The sequence below is a fragment of the Erigeron canadensis genome, chromosome 6, assembly GCF_010389155.1.
Source record: "Erigeron canadensis isolate Cc75 chromosome 6, C_canadensis_v1, whole genome shotgun sequence".
Lineage (NCBI taxonomy): Eukaryota > Viridiplantae > Streptophyta > Magnoliopsida > Asterales > Asteraceae > Erigeron > Erigeron canadensis.
The window spans coordinates 28,486,814-28,510,498 of NC_057766.1; the positions used below are offsets into that span (position 1 = coordinate 28,486,814).

Genomic DNA, 23,685 nt, shown 5'->3' on the forward strand with positions numbered 1-23,685 from the left:
CGACCGCAATGGTTATTGAATTGTTATATGTTTTAAATGATATATACAAGGTATAAGTAAATAAATAATTTTGCTACTCATTGGTTTCTTTGTAGCAAAAAAATGTTTAAGATTAATCCAAACCAACAATATGAAATTCTTTTGTTGATAATGTTATTGACTTTTTACATTTTATATGAGTAAAGAATGAGATTGATTTGATATGATTTGAAATTTTTTTTTATCTAGCTATATTACTATTTATAATTTGCAAGTGTTAGTTGTTTACCACTCCTAGAACGGAGACAAAAAAAAATCAAAATACAAGTGACTGTCGTTAATGCATGTTTGCTTTTTTTTAATCTTATAAATTTTGTATAACTTAATAAATCTACCAAATGGTTATGTATAACTGTATAAAATAGTCATATAACAATAAAAAATAACAAAACATCATGAACTAATATTCAATACATGTATATCTAAACTTTTCTATATATATTTTTAACTGTCATTTTCCAGGAGCAACCTAAGTTCGACTCTCGCCAGAAGCAAAATTAAATTGTTTATATATATATATATATATATATATATATATATATATATATATATAATTATAACAACTCGCGCATCGCGCGGGTAAAATACCTAGTTATTACATAAATTTAAATAGCAACTTGTTAAACTAGTGCTCATGAGACAAGACACATGTTAGAGTTTTAAATGTAGTTAGTATTTTCTAAATTAAAAAAAATAATGAAGTTGGGGCTTAATTCCTTTTTTAAAAGGCAAATTTGGGTTTAACGAATGATTAATTAGTTCTTTACTTGTAATTTTAAAAAAATTTAGGATATATAATTATTAAATCAAATTGTAAGAAATTAAACATCTGATTTAATATTTATACCGGTAAAATCAAATCCGTGTTGATATATATATGTTTTTATTGTTAAAGTGGATAAGACAGTTTATAAAGATATATGAAAAGTTTACCCAATAGATATGAAAAGTTTAATGATCTTGCTTAACGATTTTTGTATTTTCTTTATCTAAAAATGTTTCTTGAGCTTCCATGATTGCTTATAGGGGAAAGCTTGCATACTGTTTACTGTATTTAATTAGATACAGCAAAGGTGAAAATCAGGGGGGCTGGGTATTTAATAACGTTCCAAAAATTGAATAAGATGAATGTGAGAGCAGTATATATACTGCTAACAGCATTTAGTATTTTCCCTTGCTTATATATAAGGAAAAAAAAAGAAAAAGGAAAAAGGTTATACAAGAAGATGCAATTGTAGGCATGTAGCCAATAAAATTATACATAATGACTACAGATGCAGATATTATTCGATTAAGAAGCAATTTTGCTGACTTATACAATGACAAAGATCATCGAAGACCAGTCACTTAAACCCTCTTAAGACGGCCTTAAGAGTTTAACATTTGATAACAAACTATCTATACTACTTATTAAAGAAAATACCCCTATGTTGAAAGTTACATAGGGGGAAATGTCTAAAATGTCTTTCCATGTAATATTTTCATCTACCACCCATAAGATATGTAATATTTTTACTTAGCATTAAAATATTTTTACTTACACTACCCCTTAACATTAATGATTACGTTATACTATCAATCCTTTATTTTTTAAAATATCCCCATTAATAATCTACATCAATCAACGTCTCATCTACCACAAATAGTCGCATCTACCACCACATCGTCGCCGCCACGACTACCGCCGCATTGCGCGGGTAACGTGCTAGTCATCTTAAAGTATGTACAAGTATTTAAAACCTTATTGAAATCAACTCCCTAAAATGAAAAAATTAAAGCAATGGATCCTGAAATTTGCACATTTCGTAAGAACATAGATTCTAATCAAGTATAGTATCAGTAAGATCAAACACCAACATAAAAGTAGAGCTACTAATCTGGAATATGAGAAGATAAAATGGCCAGTTAGTACCCCAGAAAATTCCCACTATTTCGTTACGTACTAGTTATCGATCTTTACTAAACCGCTAAACAATTATGTACTTTGCAAGAATAAGTAGTTTTAGAACATCTTTTGTTCAAAATGCTTAAAATAGTCTTCTATTCTTCTATCAAAAGTGTTTAAAAGTCCGTCAGTGTAAGAAACAGCACCCCAGACTGAAGAACTCTTCGTTCCTCCAAAAAAAAGTATCTTCCCTACAGTGAACATAATATAATTCATTGCATGAGCCACAAGTATGTAGGTTTAATATAGAAGGTTATACGAAGGCAATGAAAATCTTAAATATAGCACTCAGGTTTACCTGGTTGTCTTGTGGTGGACAGAAGGCCAGATGCTAACATGCAAAGTATTCTTGAATAATTAAAATCTCATCACAATAGACAGCGTATACTGAGAAGTCAAAAAACTTGAGCAAACCAGCATAACTCGAGTACTTCATGTTGATTCTGTGTCAATCCTACAAGATGCTTCCTCCATCTGCAATTGAAATAGTAGTAGATATAATAAGATACACAATGGAATAGATTCATATAACCTTCATATTAAATATTGTACTTGTATAAATCTTAACAGAGGTTAAAGCCTTATAGGTGACCCAATGAACTTGTTAACGCTTTAAGAAATGGTAACTTTAATGGTTGTCAAAGATTTGTTCATTGTATTCACCTTTCTTTTAGGACATCCAATTTTGTTGTGGCCTACTTCCTTACAATACGAACAAGCCCTTTGCTTCTTCATTCCGCCATTCATAATCGAATTTATATCAGATTTTGATATCTTCGCCACTGTGATTCTCTTAGATTTAGTAGTCTTGGGTACTGAAACGATCGGAAAGGATTCCAAGCTACATGTTTCTGAATGCTTCCCTGTCTTTCTTTGCATTTGTTCCTCCACAAAGCTAATAAGAAACAAATTAAGTTTACTAAGTTCATCAATTGAATCTCTTGCTTCTTCAATTGCCCTTCTGCAATTATTTTGAATGGCCCACATTTCTGTTCCCCTATGATACTCAGCTATTGACTCATTTAATTCTATTCCTTGATCATCCTCAAGTTTCTCTTCAAGGTTTTGACCTTCTAACTGGGGCGGAGACTTTTCATTATCTGTAACAGTCTCTAGGATGCTAATAAGTTCCTGCGTAGTTGATTCAGACATGCCAATTTCGAGCTGATTCGTCTTACAATCCTGCAATTTATTACAAGAAGCATTGCAACTACCATTCCACACTAAAAAAGGTACAGTAAGAAAACTTTTTTGGTCCAAGAGTTGATACAGAATATATACTGTAGAACTTTTAGACTAGAAGAGCTCCCACATTTATAGATACTTGTCTCATCTTGATACTGGAAACAACATCAACTTTACTTAAAAGAGCCTGATCGGCTTCAACAGTTGCACAATACCTCATTTTTTGGATCAGAAGAAACGCCAACTACTTCCATATGCTTTTTCGATAGCTTTTCGTGGTGGTAATCTTGCTCATTTTGATATTCACTTTGCTCGCCACTTTGACGCATAATGTTGCTGAGTTTTGTAATCAACTTTTCCTTCACGGGGGCACTGCCTAATTGCAGATTCAACTTAGGTGGTCCGGGTGGTGGTATTCTTTTCTCCATTTCGTTCATAACAAGTTCATTTTTGGCACTACAAGTAGCATGGTTGTTCTCCTCATTGTGACCACTGTAACAATCAACACTACAGCCCATAGTATTCAAAATGACCTTCCCCAGGGCAAACCTAGTCTCTATGGAATCCCCCTTTTTGAGTAGGTCATAATTTATCTCAAAAGAACATCTACCCTTCCTGTAGGCTTCCACCTTGTGAACAAGGATGTGAAAAAGTTGTTTACCGTGACGCCCCAGCTTATGAGGTATAAATATCTGAAAACGTAAAGAAAGAGAATGATTAATCACATTAAAAGGAGCAATAAGATGCTCAACTTGTGAAAAATAAAGCACACTGTTACCTTATAACATGGATAATAAAGTTACATAGAGCTTTGAAATGATCATTGGAGTATTTTTATAGAATTGAAGTAGATTGTGTTGAAATTAACCAGATGGCCCAGAAACAAGGGTTAGAAACTAAACGATTGCTAAAAGCAAAAAAAATAAAAAGTGATATGCATAAGAATTATAACAGGTGACAGGTTTGGTAACTGGTAAAAATGGACTGATAATGATACAGGTCTTTTCTACCACTGGTCATGTTGGATTTACGACTTGATCGTATGGGCCCAGTTTAGAAGGCTGTTTAGGCAGGAGGCCTTAATTGTTTAAAGACAAAAGCAGCCGGCCCCTTATTTCACTTAGGCCCAGATTGCTTGGTAACTTGGGGATCAAGTTATTAACCCTGATCTATGTATTATATATAGTTTTCATGTACTTGTAATTCCTTAGAGAGTGTTGAGACAGAAGCTTTAATAAAATATTCTAATTGCAGCCCGTGCATTAGTTCACACATATTAGTGTGAGATACCACGTAGGTCTCTCGTGTTCATTCTTGTTATTTTCTCATTCTTGCGTGCATGTGTTCAGTATAAATCCTAACAGGTCAAATGGGTTGTGTTGGGTTCATTTGACTGACAAGTCCATTTTAGAGACAATTTCTGTAAACCATCTATGTGTTAATGACTACAAAAACAATGTTATTGCAATGATAACCTAAATCTTTGAGAAGAAAAAATTCGATGTTGTACACTTATAAATAGAAACTCAGTGACTTTCAACCCACTACACCCATTTGACCTGTTCACTTTTTGCTAACTTTTTTCATTTGACCATTTGAGATTTAAAACAGCCCGAATCTACTCATAGGTAAATACATCAAAATGACACCTCTGAGATAAAACAAACTACATCCTGTATCAAGTTAATAGTCCTGCCACTTCTTAGTTATGATTAGGAACATACCAAACCAGGGCAGAAAAAACCAGGATACTTTGCCATTGTTTTGTGCAGGCTATCTGTCTCGACCATAATGTCAATTGCATCCACAGCAAGCATTGCTAATTGATTTACTTTTTCAGCAACCTCATCATCTGAAATGGTTTTACACGTCTCCACAGTTTCAGGCTCAAACTTGACTAATGGCCCACCATATTCTCTTGCAAACATGAGTCCCTCCTGCCAGTTCTGATGATACAAAACAGAAGCAAAAGTCAAGATAACAAAAGGATGTTGGGGATTGTTCACTAGCGCCAAATGAAAGCCCAAAAGTGCAATCCTGTTTCACAAACGAAAGGTGTTTAGCCAACTTTCTTTAATATACACAAGCTGTTAAGCACATATGATATTCCATTTAAGAATCTACTCACCATAAGCTACTTTCAGAAGGACGGTCACAAGTGACCAACTTATCCAAATGAGAGAGCAGTTCCTGTAGAAATGAACTGTAACCATTAATTAATAAGAAATGAGCCAAAGAAAGAAAGCAGATTTTTCGTCAATACAGAAGTACGCCAATGAAAAATGGCTTCAGTCTGATAAGAATAAAGTAAATAAAATAGAAGACAGAGATACAGATGCAGGAATAAAAAAATTTTGGTGTCAGAGATAATAAAAAGGTAAAGTGACTGAGCATACCATTAGCATCATGGAACTTTGCCCAGACCTGGTGGCTTTTTGAGAAATGTATAACGCCTGAAATTTAGAAAATTATAAATATTGAGTCTTTCCGTAAGTTGGTTCTTTGAAAACAAGAAAGCAGAACAATGGTTCTTGACTCACCTGAACTGGTAGTAGAATCTCGAGAAGATGATATTTATGAAGCAATGACAATGAAGATTCAGCAGCCCCAAATGATAGCATATAATTTAACTCCATCATGGTCCTGAACTGAATAAACAAATATATTATACCAATGCAAAAGTTAAGTTGGAAAAACAATGGCTTTTCTCTGGAATTCATTCTTTTCTCTGGAATTCATTCTTATCAATGTATTCTACAATCCAGAAATAAAAACAGGAGAGAATCGGAGATGCATAAGTACTAGCTTATTAATGGTCTATTTGACCTAAACTATATCATAGCTAGAACGTCACCGGATAGAGTCCTTAAATCTGCTATGAGATGATCCCAAAGATAAACTTTCAGCAGTTTGTGTGTTATCTAAAATGTAACTTAACTTACTTCACTACTTAGCTTCATATTTAAAAATGTATGGTCATTCCTATTGTAGGCAAATTATCAAAAAAGTGATTACTGTCTCCAAATTTCTTCAACCCATTTTGTCCAATCAATCTGATTAATTTGCTAATATTTCCATAAGATAAACTAAAGTGAACAGTTAATTTATCATCAATATTCATAAGGATTAGATTTAGCACCTGTCCTAATCTTGCGACCGATGATGTTTGTTTAAGAATTGCACTCTTGATTTCCTTTGACAACGATAAGCCAAGACGAGCGGCAATTCTCAAGCCGCGAAGTATTCTTGCTGAATGAAAGAAAACAATGAAGGTCTACTAAAGTTCATTACAAGAAGATTATTCAGCTTCATGGTTGTGTGGTTTAAAGGACAATGAACTAACCAGAGTCCTCTGTGAATGACAGTTGGGCAGGTACTAACGTCCGTAACTGAAATCACATCATAAATAAATCTCAACAATGTCAAACATAATAAACTGATCAACTGCAGAAAGCATTATAAATGGAAGAAGGGGTCAAAACTCAAAAGGTACTAATTCCAGAAGAACAATGTAACAAACGATTGAATAAGAAATGAATTTAACCTTTAGTTCCAACAGATCCTTCATTCCATCATTGTAATCATATATTTTGTGAAGAAATGGGTCATAGAACAAGCTGTTTCACAATTTCATAGGCAAAAACCAAGACAGAAGATTAATCAAAACATAGAACATAGCCAAGATAGCATATATTAACCATCAAACAAATCTTTATAGTGCAAGTGTGAAACACACAGGACCTCAAAATAACAGGAAACCCAAAGCAGCAGAAAATACCTGTTGATAGTGAAATCTCGATGCATCGAGTTCTTCCAGCGAATAAGATCTAGTTTATCACGGACTTTAGGCATTTGAGAGACAAGAAACTTCTCTTTTCCTTCTGCACCCTTGCCCAGTGTATCAAAACTAGATACCTGGTACAAAACATCAACTTGCATAGTGTAAACAGAGATGCAAAAAACATATCTAGAAGCAAGAAAAGTTCAGTTATAACACGAGTGTACCAACGTACCTCAACAACGGAGCCTTTTATAAAGACTTTACATACAGGAAATCGGGACCCAACAACTTCACATCGATGAAACTGCTTCCTGATCTGCAAAAACAGCATACATAAATTATTAATGTCACATACAACAAATTCAGGTTGATGATTAAATTAAAAGTTAGACCCATGCAAAAAACTCACAACTTATGCTAGTTTTTAGAGTATCTAAACCTGATTAAGATCGGCAGTGGTGATGATATCAAAATCTTTAGGTGGTCTATTAAGAAGCAAATCTCTCACACATCCACCGACTAAGTAGGCTTCAAACCCTGTAAATAATGGTATAAAATAGAATATTCGATCAAAAAACAACTCCTGCAAATAACATCCAGGAGGAAATTGGTATAAAAACAAAAAGAAGAGCCAAAATGTTGAGGAAAGCGTATAAGCAGGAGCAACATTTTACTGAACTGAGATACACAGAGAAGGCAAGCCAACAAAATTATGTCTTACACGCTTCAACTTTCAAAATAAAAGACACATACACAAGGTCAGCTCTTTTTCGTGTCAAAAAAGTTATAGAAGACATGTCGAATATCCTTATCGGGTAGCTCTACTATCATATAAAGCATCTATGTTACAAGGTCCTCCTATTTATAAGATAACGTTCTCAAATACTAAAGAGAACAGATTTCAACCCTTTGATCACCTCATGATCCGATCTCAGCCCTATATTCCTTCCGTATATCCTTACAACCAAACAACCCTCATCTTTTCCACCATATACACCCACAAAAGACATATTAGCAAGACTATTATAAAACAGTATATACGATAAATTAATAAAAACGTCACCTTTGGTTCGAAGAATCTGCAAAACGGAGTATGGTGACTGCGGTAACATTCCTCGAGCCAACCCCAATGATCTTGCATCCACTTTTTTCCATTTTGAAACATCAACTTCACCTACATTATAATAATAGTAAAAAATATATATATATATATGTATGTATGTATGTATGTATATAAACACACATATTTATGTAAAAAAAACTATAAACAAAAACAGTTTCGAAACTCATTTCCGGGCTTAACGGCATACCGGGTTTAAAGACTAAATAATCATCTTCAGTAAGTGGTTGAGGTTTAGTATCTCCAGCTTCAACACATTTATGGTAAATACCCTGTTATTAGTAAAATGAAGATATAAATACAATTGTTCACAAGGTGTGAATGCGCAAATGAATATGATAAATAAATGAAGGTTTTTATACCTGTAATGAGAAAAAAGGTCTGATGGGCAACAGATATACGTTTCGTCTAACGATTATCGCGGCCATTCGAATGTAAAAATGATGGATTCCGGGCAGTTTTTCGGCCAAAATTAGCTACCTGTGTTACAGAAATAAGAAACACTAAACCCTATACCCTTTGTGCATTTTATAGGTTTACATTTTAATTTTAACAATATGTACTAGTTACGGTTGTAAATCTCAAAGAAGATTGTTTCTAGAAATTTTTTACCTATGTGGTATGCCATTATTTTTTCCTAAACTATTTTTTAAAATATATGATGTCATAATAGATTTTCTTTTATTTTAAAAACTATTTATCTATAAACCCTTATAAAACATATTGAATTTTCTATTTTAGAAAATTAAGCATTTTTTTATACCCAAAATACCCCAATTTCTAAATCCTAATTTTCTTATACGCCTAATCTATATTTTTATACTATCTAGTAAAAAAAAAAATACTTTCTCTTTAAATGATACATGGGGAAATTATCTAAATGATTAAATTACATTACCAGTCATTTATATTTTAAAATATCTTCATTAACCTTTTAAATCAATTAATTTTACAACAATTATTTACACCACTTGACGCCGGCTTCACCACTAACGTACAGTCGCTCCCACCACACACCGTCGCCGCCACGACCACCGCCGCATTGCGCGGATATCGTGCTAGTAAGGTATTAAGGTGAGAGGATCTCTAACACGGATCTGGTTAAAATAACGTAAGCTAGATTCTCTGTTGCGATCATTTGATCCACATCTTTCAAAAAAAAAAAGTTATACTTTATGTATGACATTTTGGTTTATGTATTCGTTAGTCATGAAAAATAGTAAATTTAGGCTCTTCATAAATTTAACTCTAATTAAGAGAAAACTCATATTTAGGAAAACTTGTATATCCATTTTTGGGAGCACTTACACCAAAAATTGAACTCATTTTTAAGGAAATTTTTTATCTTCATTCTTGTGAACATTTTGCTCATACTAATATTCGAATTCAAAATCTCAGAGTCTCAAATTTCTTTAAATATCAAATTATTTATTGATGGCTAATATAAAAAAGTAGTGGTTGATGTATGAAAATTAGAAATATATATATATGTAGAAGTTTAAATTACAGTTTTAGTTCAAAAAACTTTGTCTCTCAACACTTTTGGTCCTGACCATAAACGTCTGTTGAAAAGAAGGTCACGTGTCTGGCAAGTGATGGGTAATCTCGTAATTTGGCTTAGAGTTAGTTACAGAAATCGTCCTTATCGTGATCCATCACTTTCAGCTCTAGTCCCTAGCTTCTAATATTTAACTTTAAGCCAAATTATATATATACTGAAAACCTATGTAAATATACAATTACTTAATGCGTGAAATGTACAAGCCTTTAAACACATACTAATTTTAACAATATTTCGTTTTAACCCCTTAAAATATAACCAAATTTCATTTTAACCCCTAACATTTCAATTTTTTAAACTTTTTTTTACCTAAAAACCTATGTAAATATACAGGTACTTTATACGTGAAATGTACAAGCCTTTAAAGCACATACTAATTTTAACCAAATTTTGTTTTAACCTCCTAAAATTTAACCAAATTTTGTTTTAACCCCTAAAATTTCAATTTTTTAACTTTTTTTACCCCACATCAACGTTTTCGCTTTCATTTTCGACTTTTCGTGACACTAAACTTTTAGGTTTTCATGTTTTCATCAAACAACTTTCACATATTTACGAGTTTACTTTTAAACATTTGGTTTTTGATTATTTTATCTAAGTACTTTATGCATGAAATGTACAAGCTTTAACGTTATGCGTAGAATGTACAAGGTCTTATATTTTTACCATTTTTCATTGTAACCTCCTAAACTTTCTATTTTTTAACCTTTGTCCTATATTAAAGTTTCCGTTTTTATTTTCTTGACACTGAATTTTTGGGTTCTCATGTTTTCATCAAATAACTTTCACATGGTTACGATTTTACTTTTTAAACATTAGGTTTAACTATTTTCATCCATTTATATATATATATATATATATATATATATATATATAACGTTTTTAAATTTGCCCCACATCAAAGTTTTCATTTTTATTTCCTTGACACTAAATGTTTGGATTCTCATTTATAATATACTAAAAAGCTATATGAATGTACAAGTACGTTATGAGTGGAATGTACAACTGTACAAGTTTTCTATCTTTTAACTTTTGCTCCACATTAAAGTTTTCGATTTTATTTTCTTGACACTAAATTTTTGGGTTCTTATGTTTTCATCAAATAACTTTCATCTGGTTACGATTTTACTTTTGGTTTTCACTATTTTTATTCGTCTTTTTATATACATAGCGTTTTTAAATTTGTCCCACATCAAAGTTTTCGTTTTTGTTTTTCTTGACACTAAATTTTTGGATTCTCATGTTTTCATTAAATAACTTTCACATGGTTACGATTTTACCTTTTTCGTGTAGAAAGCGTACCCCGCAGCAACGCGCGGGTACTATAACTAGTTACTTAAACTAAAACCCAAAATCTTATCAACATATATTTACTAAATCTTATATACAAACTTCTAAATATAATATATACAAACTTTTAATATATCCACAAAGTGAGCCACGACGAATGAAAAAAGAAATGAGATGTGACTATGTGAATGCTACTATAAAGACATGTGCGTGAGGAAACTAGCTAGGAAAGCATGAAACAAATTGAAACTCACGTCTGATAATAACTTAATTATCGGATTCAAGTGAGTGTTGGGACAGATTCCAGTGACTCATAACTACCGCCATCTCAGGTGACTTCAAACCTGGTAACTCAAATAATGGCAGTGATTTATTAAAAGTTTGTATATATTATCTCTAGAAGTTTGTATATAAGATTAAATTTAATTATGCTGATAAGATTTAGGGTTTCTAGATTTAGTTTAACTAACTTGGCCTAAAGTTAATAATTAAAAGTTAGGGGCCAAAACTGAAAGTGGTGGTTCACGATAGAGACGATTTCTATAATTAACTCTAAGCCAAATTACGAGGTTACCCATCACGTGCCAAACACGTGAACTTCTTTTTAACGGACGTTTATGGTCAGGACCAAAAGTGTTGTCGGAGCAAAAACTATAATTTATTAAACTTAGGGATGAAAGCGGTAAGTAATGATCCACGACAGGGACGATTTCTGTAATTATTAATCTAAAAGTTAGGATATAAAAAGGTTAAAAAGGCAAATTTGTCACTCTAAATATATCAAAAGAGTTATTTTGCCACTCCTTTTTTAACAAGGCCTTATTTGCCACTACATCTAATACATAGGTGCAATTTTGCCATTTCTTTGATGACTGGACTGCTGACTAAGATTTTGGAGTCCAACATGACATCTTATCTAATAATATTCACCATGTTTGCTGCACAAACACATAAGCACACAATCCATATTGCCTCAAGTGTAACTAATTCCAATGGTGACCATAACATCTTTTATACTTTTATGAACCAACAAATTTGAAGCCCCACAAACATAGCAGCAACATCATCATTTACAACCACACAACGACAATATCACAATTTCATAGCAGCAACATCATAATTTCAAAAGTCATTAAAATAACTATGTTCTCATAATTTCCATTACAAATTCATCAACTTCTTAATCAACCTCCCCCCCATCATCTAAATGTAGGTACTCGGTTTCATATCCATCAACACTCGCTTGATTTTCATTAGAAGAATCTTCTGTTTCCATATCTTCATTAGATTCCTCATCTTTTGAAGGTACAAAATCTTCATCATCTTCGGTGTTATTGCCATCATCATGATCAATGGATTTAACATCAACTTTTTTTACTCCATCATCTACCTTTTTTGCTCCAAACCTGTCAAAAAACTTAGAGAAAATTACATTTTTGTTTCGTTGACAAGATTCACAATTTTCGCTCTTAGTTAAATTAATTACAAAAAACCCCCTTAAAGTTGGTTTTTTTTTTCATTTTACACTCTGCGACCTAACGAAGTTCAGGTTTGGCCGTTAACCCTTACACGTGCAAAACACGTGAGGGCATTTCTGTCATTTTTACCTTTAAGACCAAAAGTGAAAAAATATACAACTTCAGGGACCAAAAAACATAAAAAATCTTGATATGAAAAAATGAACTTTTATATTACACATGTCCTTTTTAAATCTCATCTTTTTTTTCTTCATCATCCTCATTTATCCCAAAACCCAAACTTAACATCCAAAACTCAAAATTTACAACTCATATCTTCTTTTTCTTTCATTATCTCCATTCATCCAAAAATCCAAAATTTATATCCGATCTTAATAAAACTCAATTACAACAACTATAATCTTACAAATTCTAACAAACATCAACTATATAAATATATATCTTTTTTAAAGATAAAAAATAGAAAAAAGGAAAATGATAATCACAAGCCTAAGAATTGTCATTAATAATTTATTACATGCATAAAAAGTAGTATTTTATATATCAATAATTACCCCTTAATTTTCACAAGATAAAATATAAATTTTAATGTATCAAATTTTTTATACTGACATCCTAACACAACTCATAAAAAAATAAAATAAATAAATCCCAAAACAAACTTGTCATTGCATATTTTGAGTGACAAATTCAGTTAAATTCGCCTATTTAAAAACCAACGAAAAATGCCACGTGGAATAAACCTTATAAAACTATCCCCAAATTGAAATTTAAAGTGAAATTAGGGTTTAGCTCCCACTCAACACAAAAGAAATAAGCTACTGCAATCAATCAACCAAGTAAGAAACAATTTTGAAGGTGTACTGATTATTATTATATTAAATAAATGCACTAATAAGTTGATGATTAATCTTACTCTGTAACCTATTTATCATATTTCAAGCTACATTTTTACTGTAATTTTTTTTACAGATTCCATTTTGCAAATATTAAGAAAAACAAGAAGATGAGCTCCCCTCCTTCTAGAGAATATTCTCCTGATTGGCTTCGTGATGCCAAGGTTATTACTCTCTTTATTATGTTTTATTTATTTAATCTCTCTCTCTCTCTCTCTCTCTCTCTATATATATATATATATATATGATTGATGTGGTTGTTAAATTTATTGCGGTGTTAGTGTAACGGTGTCTCCTTGTTTGTGTTCTAAATTTATTATTATATGCAATGCAATTTTAAATATCGAAATTAAGCCGTATTTAAATAAGCTAAACTGATTGACTGAATGTTGGTTGTACAGGCATCAACTGCGACAACGTCGATTTTCACATTGTTGTCGTCCTCGAGTTCTGATGAGGACGACGAAGATGACAAACTTCCTATTGGCTCTGTTATCGGTACAACCACGTGTAATTCACTCTCACTTAGCTTACTTAACCTAAATATCGTCTTTTCTTATTTTACGGCATATATATATTTTACTTTATTATGTATTCAAAATGGTTAATAATAGCAGTAGGTAGCAAGCCACGTAACGGTAAAAATGAATCCCCAGAGAAGTCTCTCCCGGCTGATCTTCCTCGTGTATGAACTTACTTTGTATTCTTAATTAATATTAGACTTTTGATTGCTTTCAAATGGTTTCTGTTAATATTTCTAGTTTTAGCCGTATTCTAAATTACTATTCTGATTAAAATCAGGAACCTAAAACTTCAGTTTCGGAAACTTTTCTATATGATTCTGACCATGACCGACATCCAATGGAGGTAGATGTTGAGGCATCGTCTTTTAAGTTGGAAGATACGGAATCAAAAGCAAAGGGTCCGACAAAACAAGGTAACATATGCTGGGTGAAAAATGAAAACTATGATTTCGTTTCTTTCTCTCTGTATTATGCTAATCGGTTTAGTTGAGTTGATTTTAAGTTGCTTCTCGTTTACTTTGCTACAGAGAATGATGACGATATGAAGGTTTTAGAAACAGAGAAAACTGATAAGCAAACTGGATCTTATGTAATGTGGAGTTTCAACTTTTTCCGTCATTGTGGTATGTCACCGTCTTGGTTGATTACAATACATATTGCAATTGCAGATTTCATCATCAAGGTTGCCTTTGGTGCTTGCTGATAAAGTCCAACGTACAAAGGTTGGTTACTTTCACCATTTTACTAGTTAATATGCGTTTCACACACCTGGGATGACTGGTCATTTCAAGTTGTAAGCCCGAAGTGAAATATTTTTTGTGTAAACAAGTCAGAGAGATGGGTACACAGATTTACACTTAAGTGCCCGTTATTTGCATTTAGGAGTATTATCTTTTTAAAGTTAACAGGATATGATTTCAATTCAACAAATTTGTACTATAGGATTATCAATCACTTTTTTTTTGAACCACCTTACGTTAGGAATCATCTTACACAAGAACACTATTTTAAATTTATTTCTGCTTCCTTTTGTTACTTTATAATGAAACCTGGGAGTATATAATGAGTCTTTATATAGTGATACTACATTGGTTGTTTTGAGAAAGTAGGGCTGTCAGTTGTCCTGTTTTTTCTAATATTATTTGGAGTTTGTTTGGAACTTGGATTTTCTGACAATCTGATAGTTATTAATCGAGCATCTTGTTCGTAACTTTCCTTTCAAATTTACAGGTGCTTGTGGAGTGCGAGGGTGAATCCATTGATCTAAGTGGTGATTTAGGTACTGTTGGGAGAGTGGTCATGTCAGATTCCCTGTCTGGCAATCAAGATATGCTTCTGGATTTAAAAGGTATACATCATTTTTCTATCAGTGAATCTTTGGTATGGAACTATGGACACATCATTTCATATAGCCTTTGTGCTCAGTTTCTTGCACATCGCATCCAATAATGAACCCATAAGCTTCTCAATGAGAAAGTTCTTAACCTGTCTTGGATTCATTACACAATACAAATACTAATTTGTTTTTTTAATTCAGGAACTATCTACAAAACAACAATAATACCTTCAACAACCTTTTGCGTTGTATGTACCTTGTCAAATTTCTCTCCTAATCTTCAAACTCGTGTGATTTTGGATTATATTAGTGGAAGAATTATGAGAGAGATAGCTCTAATATATACGTGATTCTTCTTCAGGTTAACTTTGGCCAGTCAGAAGCAAAGGTCTGTTTGTTCTCTGAGCTCTTATCGTTTTTTGTCCTCTTTTGATATTTGTTTCTTAGTCATGAGAAGCTTTAAATAGGTTTTGCCCATATTCAGATCGTCTTGGGTAAAAAATGATAGACGGAAATATTCAAACTGGAACTTTATTTGTTGTTTATTTGTTTTTTTTTTTAAATCAGATAGAGGCAATCATGAATGACTTTCTTCAGTTGAAGCCACAATCGAATGTTTATGAAGCGGAGACTATGGTAGAAGGTTAGGGTTTCCTTTTGATGGATCAGTTAATGCTTTAGCTTGCATGTTCAATTTCTTCACTTTCTGTTTCTTCATGAGTAGGAACACTGGAAGGATTTTCATTTGATTCTGAAGATGAAGGCGATAAGCAAAATAATGTTCAAGTTGATGAAAATGACGGCGCTGAGCCACATACTAATGGGAAAGGGAAAGGGAAAGGAAAATCTGAGAAAGCATCTGTAAGCCCTCTACTTTTATTAGGGCTGTGCATCATTAACTTTTAATTAAACCCTTGTCTAATATTAAAAACTCTGTTTTCAGGAAGCCACAAAAAAGAAAGGAAAAGTGGCTGTGAAAAAGCCAGTAAAGAAAGTTAAACGAAAAGCTCCAGTTGCAAAGAAAACCAAGACAAAAAAATGAGGGTTGCAGCAAGTGTTCGTAATTATGTTCTACCATTAGATAAACCACTAACCTGTCATCTGCAGTTTACTCATGTTTAAAACCGCTTATCGATGCTCCCAGGTCCTGTAGGTTACGAGATGGGAAACTGTTAACATTAAATTAGGTAGGAGAGTGTAGCCTATGATGCTTTGTGGCACTTGGTGATAGTGGAAAGATAAAATGCTTTTATACACATGTATCTATCTATTTTGTAGTTTCATCCACCTGTTTTTCATTCCCTGTGTAAATGACGAGCATAATTCTCATGGCTTTAGCACAGCCTTAAACTTGGATGCCGGCTATTGAATTCTTTGGTTTCAGATTTGTTGTTTGTGTGTTGAGTGGGTGCGTGAAACTACCCGGATTGATGTTCATCTGGTTTATGTGTTGTGGAAAAAGAAGTTTAATCAATTAATCATGCAATTTAAATGCTACAGCCAAACTTTCTTTTGCTTGCTCCTTATTTTGCTTTGTGTGGCTATCTTTCTATGAGTACAAAAGTAGTGTCACAGTTAACTTGTATCGCAGATTTCTTGTGTGTAGCCCAATATATATTGCAAAGAGAATCAGTTCCTTTTTTTTTTCCTGCTCAAAGGTGAAAAATATATTAATCAAAACTCTGATAAGTTTTCCTAACTTTTTCCGGTATCCTTTACCTTTAGGCCCATTATCCTTAGCGTAAGTGCGTAACAGTTTCACATATGCTTTCAATAAAAACCGCTTCACTCCTTTTCTTTCCCCTAAAATACCTTCTATTTCTTTCCTTCCAAATTTGATAAACAGTAGCCCCAAGAATCAGTCTTCCTACTACATTGCCAATTGTGTTAGTAACGCAGTTTAAAGCCATGTATCTTATGATGTCGTCCCAATTTCCAGCAACTCTTTGTATAGACCATTTATTCATCATCTCATGGAATGAACAAAACTTGAAAAATAAACCCATTAGTAGTGGTGGTTAGACTCTCTATACCTCCTATTGAGCATACTAAGTTTATGAAAAATATAATAAGTACGACTTTGAAATGCAATAGATCAAATATTTTCTATACAATTATTACTAAATTTTCAAAACTGACATGATACAAGGAGTTGCCGGTCGCCAGTACATATCAAGGTAAAAGCCATAAATACTTCTTCTTCTAAGAAAGTTGTGTTCTTAGAACTTTAACTACTTAGTACTATGTATGAACTCACAACCACACCAACATTGAGCGTATCCGGATACTTGGCATAGTCTACAATAATGAAAGCAACAAAATTAGTTACATGCATCAGCAACTCGGCATAAGACCTCAAGATACTAATTTTGTTTCTGAATCAAAGTATATAATATGAAAAGTAATAGTAATGAACAATCAATTAAGCGAAAGTTTAAATACTAATATTGATTAAAGATACGAAGGTTATTGGCTTGTATAGTGTATAATAAGACTTCAACATTTGAGTTTAGCTAATTACAAGGATGTGGGTGCCAATGATGTTTAGTTCAACTGGTCAGGTTTTACCAAGGTCTTAAGTTCGTTCCTTCGGGGAGATAAGTCTTGAAATTTTTTCTCTGAATACTTGTAACGGCCCATGATCAACATTTCGTTGTCTAGAGTACGTGCAAGACTTTACCATTACACGGTGAGATTTTCCGTATTCCGATTGAATATTCGAGAAAAAAAAACCAAGAATGTGGGTAAAATATATAAATATGTGAGTATGTATTAATGTGTAGTGCGACCATTTTAGGCTATCCTCATTCCCCATTCACAAACTAACCTAATCATACTATTTATTAAATAATTTCTTCCTCTTCAACCTACCTAACCCAATCAAACCCAATTTTTACGCTCACATTAACAACCTAACCAAACTATTGATATATATATTATATTAGATTATCTCCAATGGGAATGCCCTTAAGCGCCCTTAGATGTTCTTGGATATTCTTTGTCGTTAAAGCTTGTCCAAAACTAAAGACTTTTTGAAGGATGCCCTTACCTAAGGACATGCTCTTATTTATCCTTACATTATATATTTTTGTTTTTACTTGAAGGTAAAAGATATGTAAGGATGTTTGTATGTTTGAAGATAAAATTATAGAATTTGAAGGATTTATAAGGATGTGTAAGGATTTGTAAGGATATAATGTGGCGGCTCAAGGAAGGTGTCCTTAGCATTGGAGATAGCCTTATAAAGGAGATAGCCTCATAAATCATTTTCAACAATGTACACATGATAATGCATGATGTATCATACATCAATGCCTACAACTTTCTCCCTCCTCCATAAATTATTTTATTCCTCTAGTTTTTTCAAAATCTTTTATCTCAAAAACCGTACATCGATAAATTATAAAAATGATATGGGTGTTCTTAAAATTTCATGCTTTTTCATTAGAGATGTTATTCGATATACTTTCGACGAATTTTTAAATCCAAGGGCAAGACCCGTACGACTAAGGCATTTGACTATGACACTCTATGACATATCACCTCCTATGACCTATCACACTCTATAATCTATCACCCTCACCATCTCACCACTGCAACGCGCGGGTACTTACTCTCGTTTTTTATAAAAAAAATTATAATATTGAATAATTAAGCTAGAAATCATTTCTCAATTAAAAAAATTAAATTATTTATAATCACAAACAAATATAAAACAATTAAATTAATAAAAGTTCACATTACTAAATAGCTCCTCTTAAAATTGAAAAAAATTTAGATAAATAAGTTAAAGTAGAGAATAAAAGTAAATATTGTAGTCTATAAATATATATATATATATATATATATATATATATATATATATATATATATATATGTTTTAAATAATTTTGAAGAGCAGCATGGTTGGATCAGTGGTAAACACCCCTACCTCTGGAAACAGAGGTCATGGGTGCGATCCTCATCCCATGCAAAGGTTGGAGGGCCTTTTTCTACCATTTAGGTAGATACTGGAAGCAGCATCTCTACTTAGGTAGAAGTAAGGTTTGCCTACATCTTAACCTCCCCCGTACACCGTCGAGGTATTGGGGCTCAAAACCCGCGGAAGACGGTACTAAGCAGTTACTTACTTTTTAAATAATTTTGAAAGGTTATATGTGTTATTATTTAGATAAAAATTAAACTTTAAATAAGTTAAAGTAGAAAATAGTAATTGGATATGTAAAAGGAAACTAAAAAATGCAGTACATCTGTACTGTACATGTAAAGCGTTGTCACATGATTTATCAAGCATTTTGACCAAATCCCTTGTTACTTGTTAGGTCTATCGACCAAGTCGGTGGGTATAGAAACATTTTTTCTAGCATTTTGACCAACCAACCAACCATACATTTGTTTGCCAAGCGTTTGTGTAGGGGGATGAAACGAAAATCTGGTTTGCTACTCAAACATTGTTTCTTATTATTTTTTTCACAAATATATATTAATAAAAAATAAAATAAATATATAAATACACTTATAAGCAATCTCAAAAATATAGTTATGAATATCAATTAACTAAATTACGTTTGGGGACTGGGGTGTTGCTATTTAGATATAGATATAGATAGATATAGATCTTGATTCAGTCATCATAAGGTTAGACTATCTACCTCAATTTCTCTTTACTATCATCTTTATTTTTATGATTAAATTATATGCATAATTAGTGTTTATATCTATGTTTGCTGTGTATTTTTGTATATCCATCTTGTTTCGAGTTGATTACTTGGTTAGTTAGGAACTGATATAAAAGGAGCTGTTGTTTGTTAGATATAAATATATAATGACTGCTACATTGTTACATTTCATATCTGTTTGTTCCTTCTTATTAACTAACAACTAACTACCGTATGATTTAATAGTGTAATTGGAATTTAATGCGATGGTCCGAATATTGTCTTAGTGTCGTTTTTGCAATCGTCGCCTGCCCTTTGTAGCCGTATATTGTTTCTTATTTCATTTTCTTTCTGAAAGTCGATTAAGTGTTTGGGAATGCATATATTCTTTTTGAAGCCAAAAAATGCTTAGTTTGGATAATGTTTATACATATAAAAGCCGGTGCTTTTTAGGTTATTGAACGAAAAAAGTGCACTTTTTGATGCACAGGGATAGACTTATTTCTAAAACACTTGAAGCACTAGCACTTATACCCGTACATTATAAGTTATACATGTTTATTCCGTGATAAAGTTTCTGACTTGGGTGCTTCTGTGAACAATGTTGAACTCTTCGTATGTACTCTATTGTGTTTTTAATTTTATTTGGCTAATGTAGCTCTTCATTGAACACCAGGAACTATTTGCGTTGTGATACATTATATTGTTAATTTTCAAGTGTACAATTGGTTTCTGGACTGGGTTATAACCTTTTTTTTCTGTCTTTTTCTTTTTTGGGTGAAGTTGTTAACATATAAAGTCATCTGGACTTTCACAAAGGAAGACCTTTTTCTACCCAGAAATCGTATTTCATTCTGGCATACATACATTAACAAGTTGGTAGACTAGATACAAGGCTTAACGTCTACAATTTCTAGAAACTTAATGTCAGAAAAGGGAGATGACGTTGATGGGAGATCGGGAAAGCTTGTTGTGGATGATGTACAACAAAATGATAAATTAAACGGCACAAGTCCTCAAAATAGTGAAGATCTTAACAAGGATTCAAGTGCAAAAGCATTAGAGCAAAATGGGACACGTGAAGATTTAAAAGAGTTGCGTGAAAAGATAGAAGCTTTGAATAGACAACGTGTTATAGAAAGACCACGAGATGCCGCAGAGGCTGTACTTAAGCATCTTCGTGCAGAATTTACAAAAGCAGATTCCAAGTCTCAAGACCTTGCTGCTAAACTTGCTGAAGGTTATATAAAGTTCCTGTTTATCCTATGACTTATATTTTTTCTGATTGCATTTATAGGTATACCTACAATGTATGTTGCTACCTTTATTTTACTCCCTTTTATACCAATATAAATGCATACTTTGGTGTATGGACACAGCTGAGAAGAATCTGCACCAACAAGTCAAAGAGCGTGACGAGACCAACTCCGAGCCTGGTTCCAAGTTGAATCAGCTTCACAAGCAAGCAAAACAACAAATCCAAGAAATTGAGAAGGTAATTCTGTTGTGGGCCATTTAAAATTATGCTATTGCCATCTTGCTACATTACTGGTCAGATATATGTATATTCTCTCACACTGGTACCCTAGGGAAAAGTTAGTTTTAATACCTCTGTGTCTGCTTCTTATTTTATCAACACAATATTTTTTTGTATCAATGAATCACTGTTATTAGTTGGTTAAAGTAATGTATCCTCTAGTTATGTAAGCTAGAAATTATTTACGGCACAGTTGATATTTTATTTTTCTACGCAGTTAAAGGAATTATCATGTAAACATTTAGCTTGTGTATTAGTTCTGATTGGTTTGTGAAATAATCATTTATAGGAGAAAGATGACCATGCAGCTCAGCATCACGAAGTCAATGAAAAGTCCAAGCAGGCTGGTTTGCAACTGCCAGGATTGCAACAGGAGCTTGTCCACACACGCCAAAATGCAAGCCAATACTACCAAAACTCTCTTTTTTCCTCAAATCCTAGTTTAATTTCTTTTAGTCAAAATCCGCAAACCTCACAAAATACTGAAAAACAACCACGAATCAATAAATGGGATGTTGCTGAAGACGTTGCTCTGATGTCAGCATGGTGTATGATTAGTGCAGATTGTATTGGTGGGAAAAACCATAAAATAAGATCATTGTGGACTGAAGTTAAGAAATTGTATGATGCAGCTCGGGAAGAAAATCCAAAAAAACTTGGTGATAGGAATATCGACCAAATGAAAGGTCGTTTTAAACGACTAAACGAAAACGTTGGACAATGGGTTGCAGCATACCAGGAAGCACACCGCCTAGTAAGAAGTGGAATGACCCAGAGAGATATTGAAAACAATGCTCATAAAATTTTTGAGCAAAGTGGGAAAAAGTTCCACGACTCTGTTGTATTCAATGAAGTTATGTGCAAATACCCAAAGTGGGCTTTAGAGACAACTCGTGACACAACACGTTCCCGTCCTGAAGAAGTAGATATAGAAGAAAGTGGTGAAAGTACGAAAAGAACAAGGACTACAGAAGAAGGAGACTATTGTGTGAATTCCAACCCAGATGCGCCAACTAGTGGTGGTTCATCAACACAACGTCCAACAGGTGGAGAGGCACCCAAAAAGAAGAAGAAAGGAAAATGCAAGGTTCCTAATCAAATTGTTGAAGAACTTCGTGCAATGAGGGTTACTCGAGAAAGTGAAGTTGATTTTATGAGAAAAAGACTCGAGTTCGAGGAAAAAAAGGAACAAAAGAAAGAAGAAAGAGAGCTTAAGAAAATGCAACTTTTGCATCTTAACACATTATTACAAAAGGAACATCTGTCGTCTGAAGAAGATAAAATTAAACGTTCTCTAATGTCAAAGTTTTATGGAAACTTAATGTAGGTCATTTTCTTACCTTTTATTTTTCTTCTTATTATTTTTTTCTTTTTTTGAGTTCTTCTATAATGTTTTTTCCTAGTTCATATGTAATGTTTGTATTTTATTTTGAGTTAATTTGTAATGCATTATCTATTAGAGTTATCGTTAATTCATCGACTATCTTTTCGACATATACAAGATTACCATTTGACCCTTATCTAATTGTTCGTAATTTAAAACACGAGTTCCTTATCATTAAGATATCTTCATTACCTTATTTACATCAAATAACACCAAGACTAGTAGTCACCGCCACTACATGGTTTGGTATTGCTTTTGGTATCCTTTGGTTTTCATTTATTGACTTTCATTGGATGTATAGTAGGTTTTTTTTTTTTTTTCTAACATTCAGTCGGTATGCGACATCAAGAAAACTTCACCGTATAATGGTGAAGTCTTACACGTACCTTAGACAACAAGCTGTTGACCATGGGCTGTTACAAGTATTCAGAGGAAATAACCTCAAGACTTGTCATCCCTAAGGATCGAACTCAAAATCTTGGGTAAAACCTGGGATGCATCTGATCAGTTTGACTAGTCATCATTGGCTTTGATATTGCTTTTGGCATCCTTTTGGTTTTCATTTATTGACTTTCATTGGATGTTTTTTTTAAATAGATACTCGTAAAATAATCCAACACTATCTATCCGGATATCATATACATTTTTTTTAACGACATTCTATTTTACCTTTACTTCTAAATTACACGTATGTCTGAAAACCAGGACTCTCGAAAAACTCATATTAATCCACCCCCATAAATGTGAGAAGTGAGACTCGAACCCAGACGGATCCTCCGAAGATCAATATACATCATGTCACTAGAAAAGATGTTTAACAAGGCCACTGACAACCCTGACGCTTTTCTTCGTTGTCACTTCAACTTTTCTCTCTCCTTAAATCACCTCTTCGTACTCACTACCAACCTTACCTCTTTCTCATCTCTTCCTTAACCGTTTTATTTGAAAAAA

The 23,685-nt window shown here is 32.9% G+C and overlaps 3 protein-coding genes across 8 annotated transcripts; 2 read left to right on the forward strand and 1 right to left on the reverse strand.

The window, feature by feature from the left end:
• Nucleotides 1-1,937: 1,937 nt before the first annotated feature.
• On the reverse strand, nt 1,938-8,498 carry LOC122604625. The gene is made up of 17 exons (XM_043777499.1): nt 8,433-8,498; nt 8,261-8,345; nt 8,014-8,124; nt 7,390-7,487; nt 7,183-7,266; nt 6,948-7,084; nt 6,714-6,786; nt 6,513-6,558; nt 6,309-6,418; nt 5,710-5,817; nt 5,566-5,622; nt 5,298-5,359; nt 4,894-5,206; nt 3,385-3,861; nt 2,648-3,166; nt 2,283-2,458; nt 1,938-2,175 (listed from the first exon to the last, which is right to left on the reverse strand). The coding sequence occupies exons 1-16, from the start codon at nt 8,496-8,498 to the stop codon at nt 2,417-2,419; spliced, it is 2,388 nt and encodes a 795-aa protein (XP_043633434.1). The 3' UTR covers nt 1,938-2,175; nt 2,283-2,416.
• A 4,653-nt stretch (nt 8,499-13,151) lies between these two features.
• On the forward strand, nt 13,152-16,538 carry LOC122603715 (DNA-binding protein BIN4). Of its 4 annotated transcripts, none has more exons than XM_043776497.1 (13): nt 13,152-13,238; nt 13,372-13,459; nt 13,697-13,805; nt 13,910-13,980; nt 14,097-14,232; nt 14,347-14,408; nt 14,488-14,541; nt 15,050-15,167; nt 15,357-15,403; nt 15,517-15,543; nt 15,723-15,798; nt 15,880-16,016; nt 16,099-16,538. In XM_043776497.1, the coding sequence occupies exons 2-13, from the start codon at nt 13,406-13,408 to the stop codon at nt 16,195-16,197; spliced, it is 990 nt and encodes a 329-aa protein (XP_043632432.1). In that variant the 5' UTR covers nt 13,152-13,238; nt 13,372-13,405; the 3' UTR covers nt 16,198-16,538. The 4 variants fall into 4 exon arrangements, with proteins under 4 accessions (XP_043632432.1, XP_043632433.1, XP_043632434.1 ...); XM_043776498.1 differs by having other exon boundaries at nt 13,913-13,980; XM_043776499.1 differs by having other exon boundaries at nt 13,697-13,793.
• A 2,991-nt stretch (nt 16,539-19,529) lies between these two features.
• On the forward strand, nt 19,530-22,822 carry LOC122603559 (glutathione S-transferase T3-like). 3 transcript variants are annotated; one of them, XM_043776287.1, is made up of 4 exons: nt 19,530-19,793; nt 20,597-21,053; nt 21,193-21,308; nt 21,640-22,822. In XM_043776287.1, exons 2-4 carry the CDS (start codon nt 20,738-20,740, stop codon nt 22,675-22,677), a joined length of 1,470 nt encoding a protein of 489 aa, XP_043632222.1. In that variant the 5' UTR covers nt 19,530-19,793; nt 20,597-20,737; the 3' UTR covers nt 22,678-22,822. The 3 variants fall into 3 exon arrangements, with proteins under 3 accessions (XP_043632222.1, XP_043632224.1, XP_043632223.1); XM_043776289.1 differs by having other exon boundaries at nt 20,731-21,053; XM_043776288.1 differs by having other exon boundaries at nt 19,567-19,590.
• Nucleotides 22,823-23,685: the final 863 nt, after the last annotated feature.

Coding starts and splice junctions, on each gene's coding strand:
- LOC122604625 (XM_043777499.1), bottom strand. CDS start 8,498: ATGGCCGCGATAATCGTTAGACGAAACGTATATCTGTTGCCCATCAGA. Junction 6,419..6,512: donor GTCATTCACAGAGGACTCTG/GTTAGTTCATTG, acceptor TCTTTCATTCAG/CAAGAATACTTCGCGGCTTG. Junction 5,623..5,709: donor AGATTCTACTACCAGTTCAG/GTGAGTCAAGAA, acceptor TCTAAATTTCAG/GCGTTATACATTTCTCAAAA.
- LOC122603715 (XM_043776497.1), top strand. CDS start 13,406: ATGAGCTCCCCTCCTTCTAGAGAATATTCTCCTGATTGGCTTCGTGAT. Junction 13,981..14,096: donor TCCCGGCTGATCTTCCTCGT/GTATGAACTTAC, acceptor GATTAAAATCAG/GAACCTAAAACTTCAGTTTC. Junction 15,799..15,879: donor AGCGGAGACTATGGTAGAAG/GTTAGGGTTTCC, acceptor CTTCATGAGTAG/GAACACTGGAAGGATTTTCA.
- LOC122603559 (XM_043776287.1), top strand. CDS start 20,738: ATGTCAGAAAAGGGAGATGACGTTGATGGGAGATCGGGAAAGCTTGTT. Junction 21,054..21,192: donor TGCTGCTAAACTTGCTGAAG/GTTATATAAAGT, acceptor GTATGGACACAG/CTGAGAAGAATCTGCACCAA. Junction 21,309..21,639: donor AAATCCAAGAAATTGAGAAG/GTAATTCTGTTG, acceptor AATCATTTATAG/GAGAAAGATGACCATGCAGC.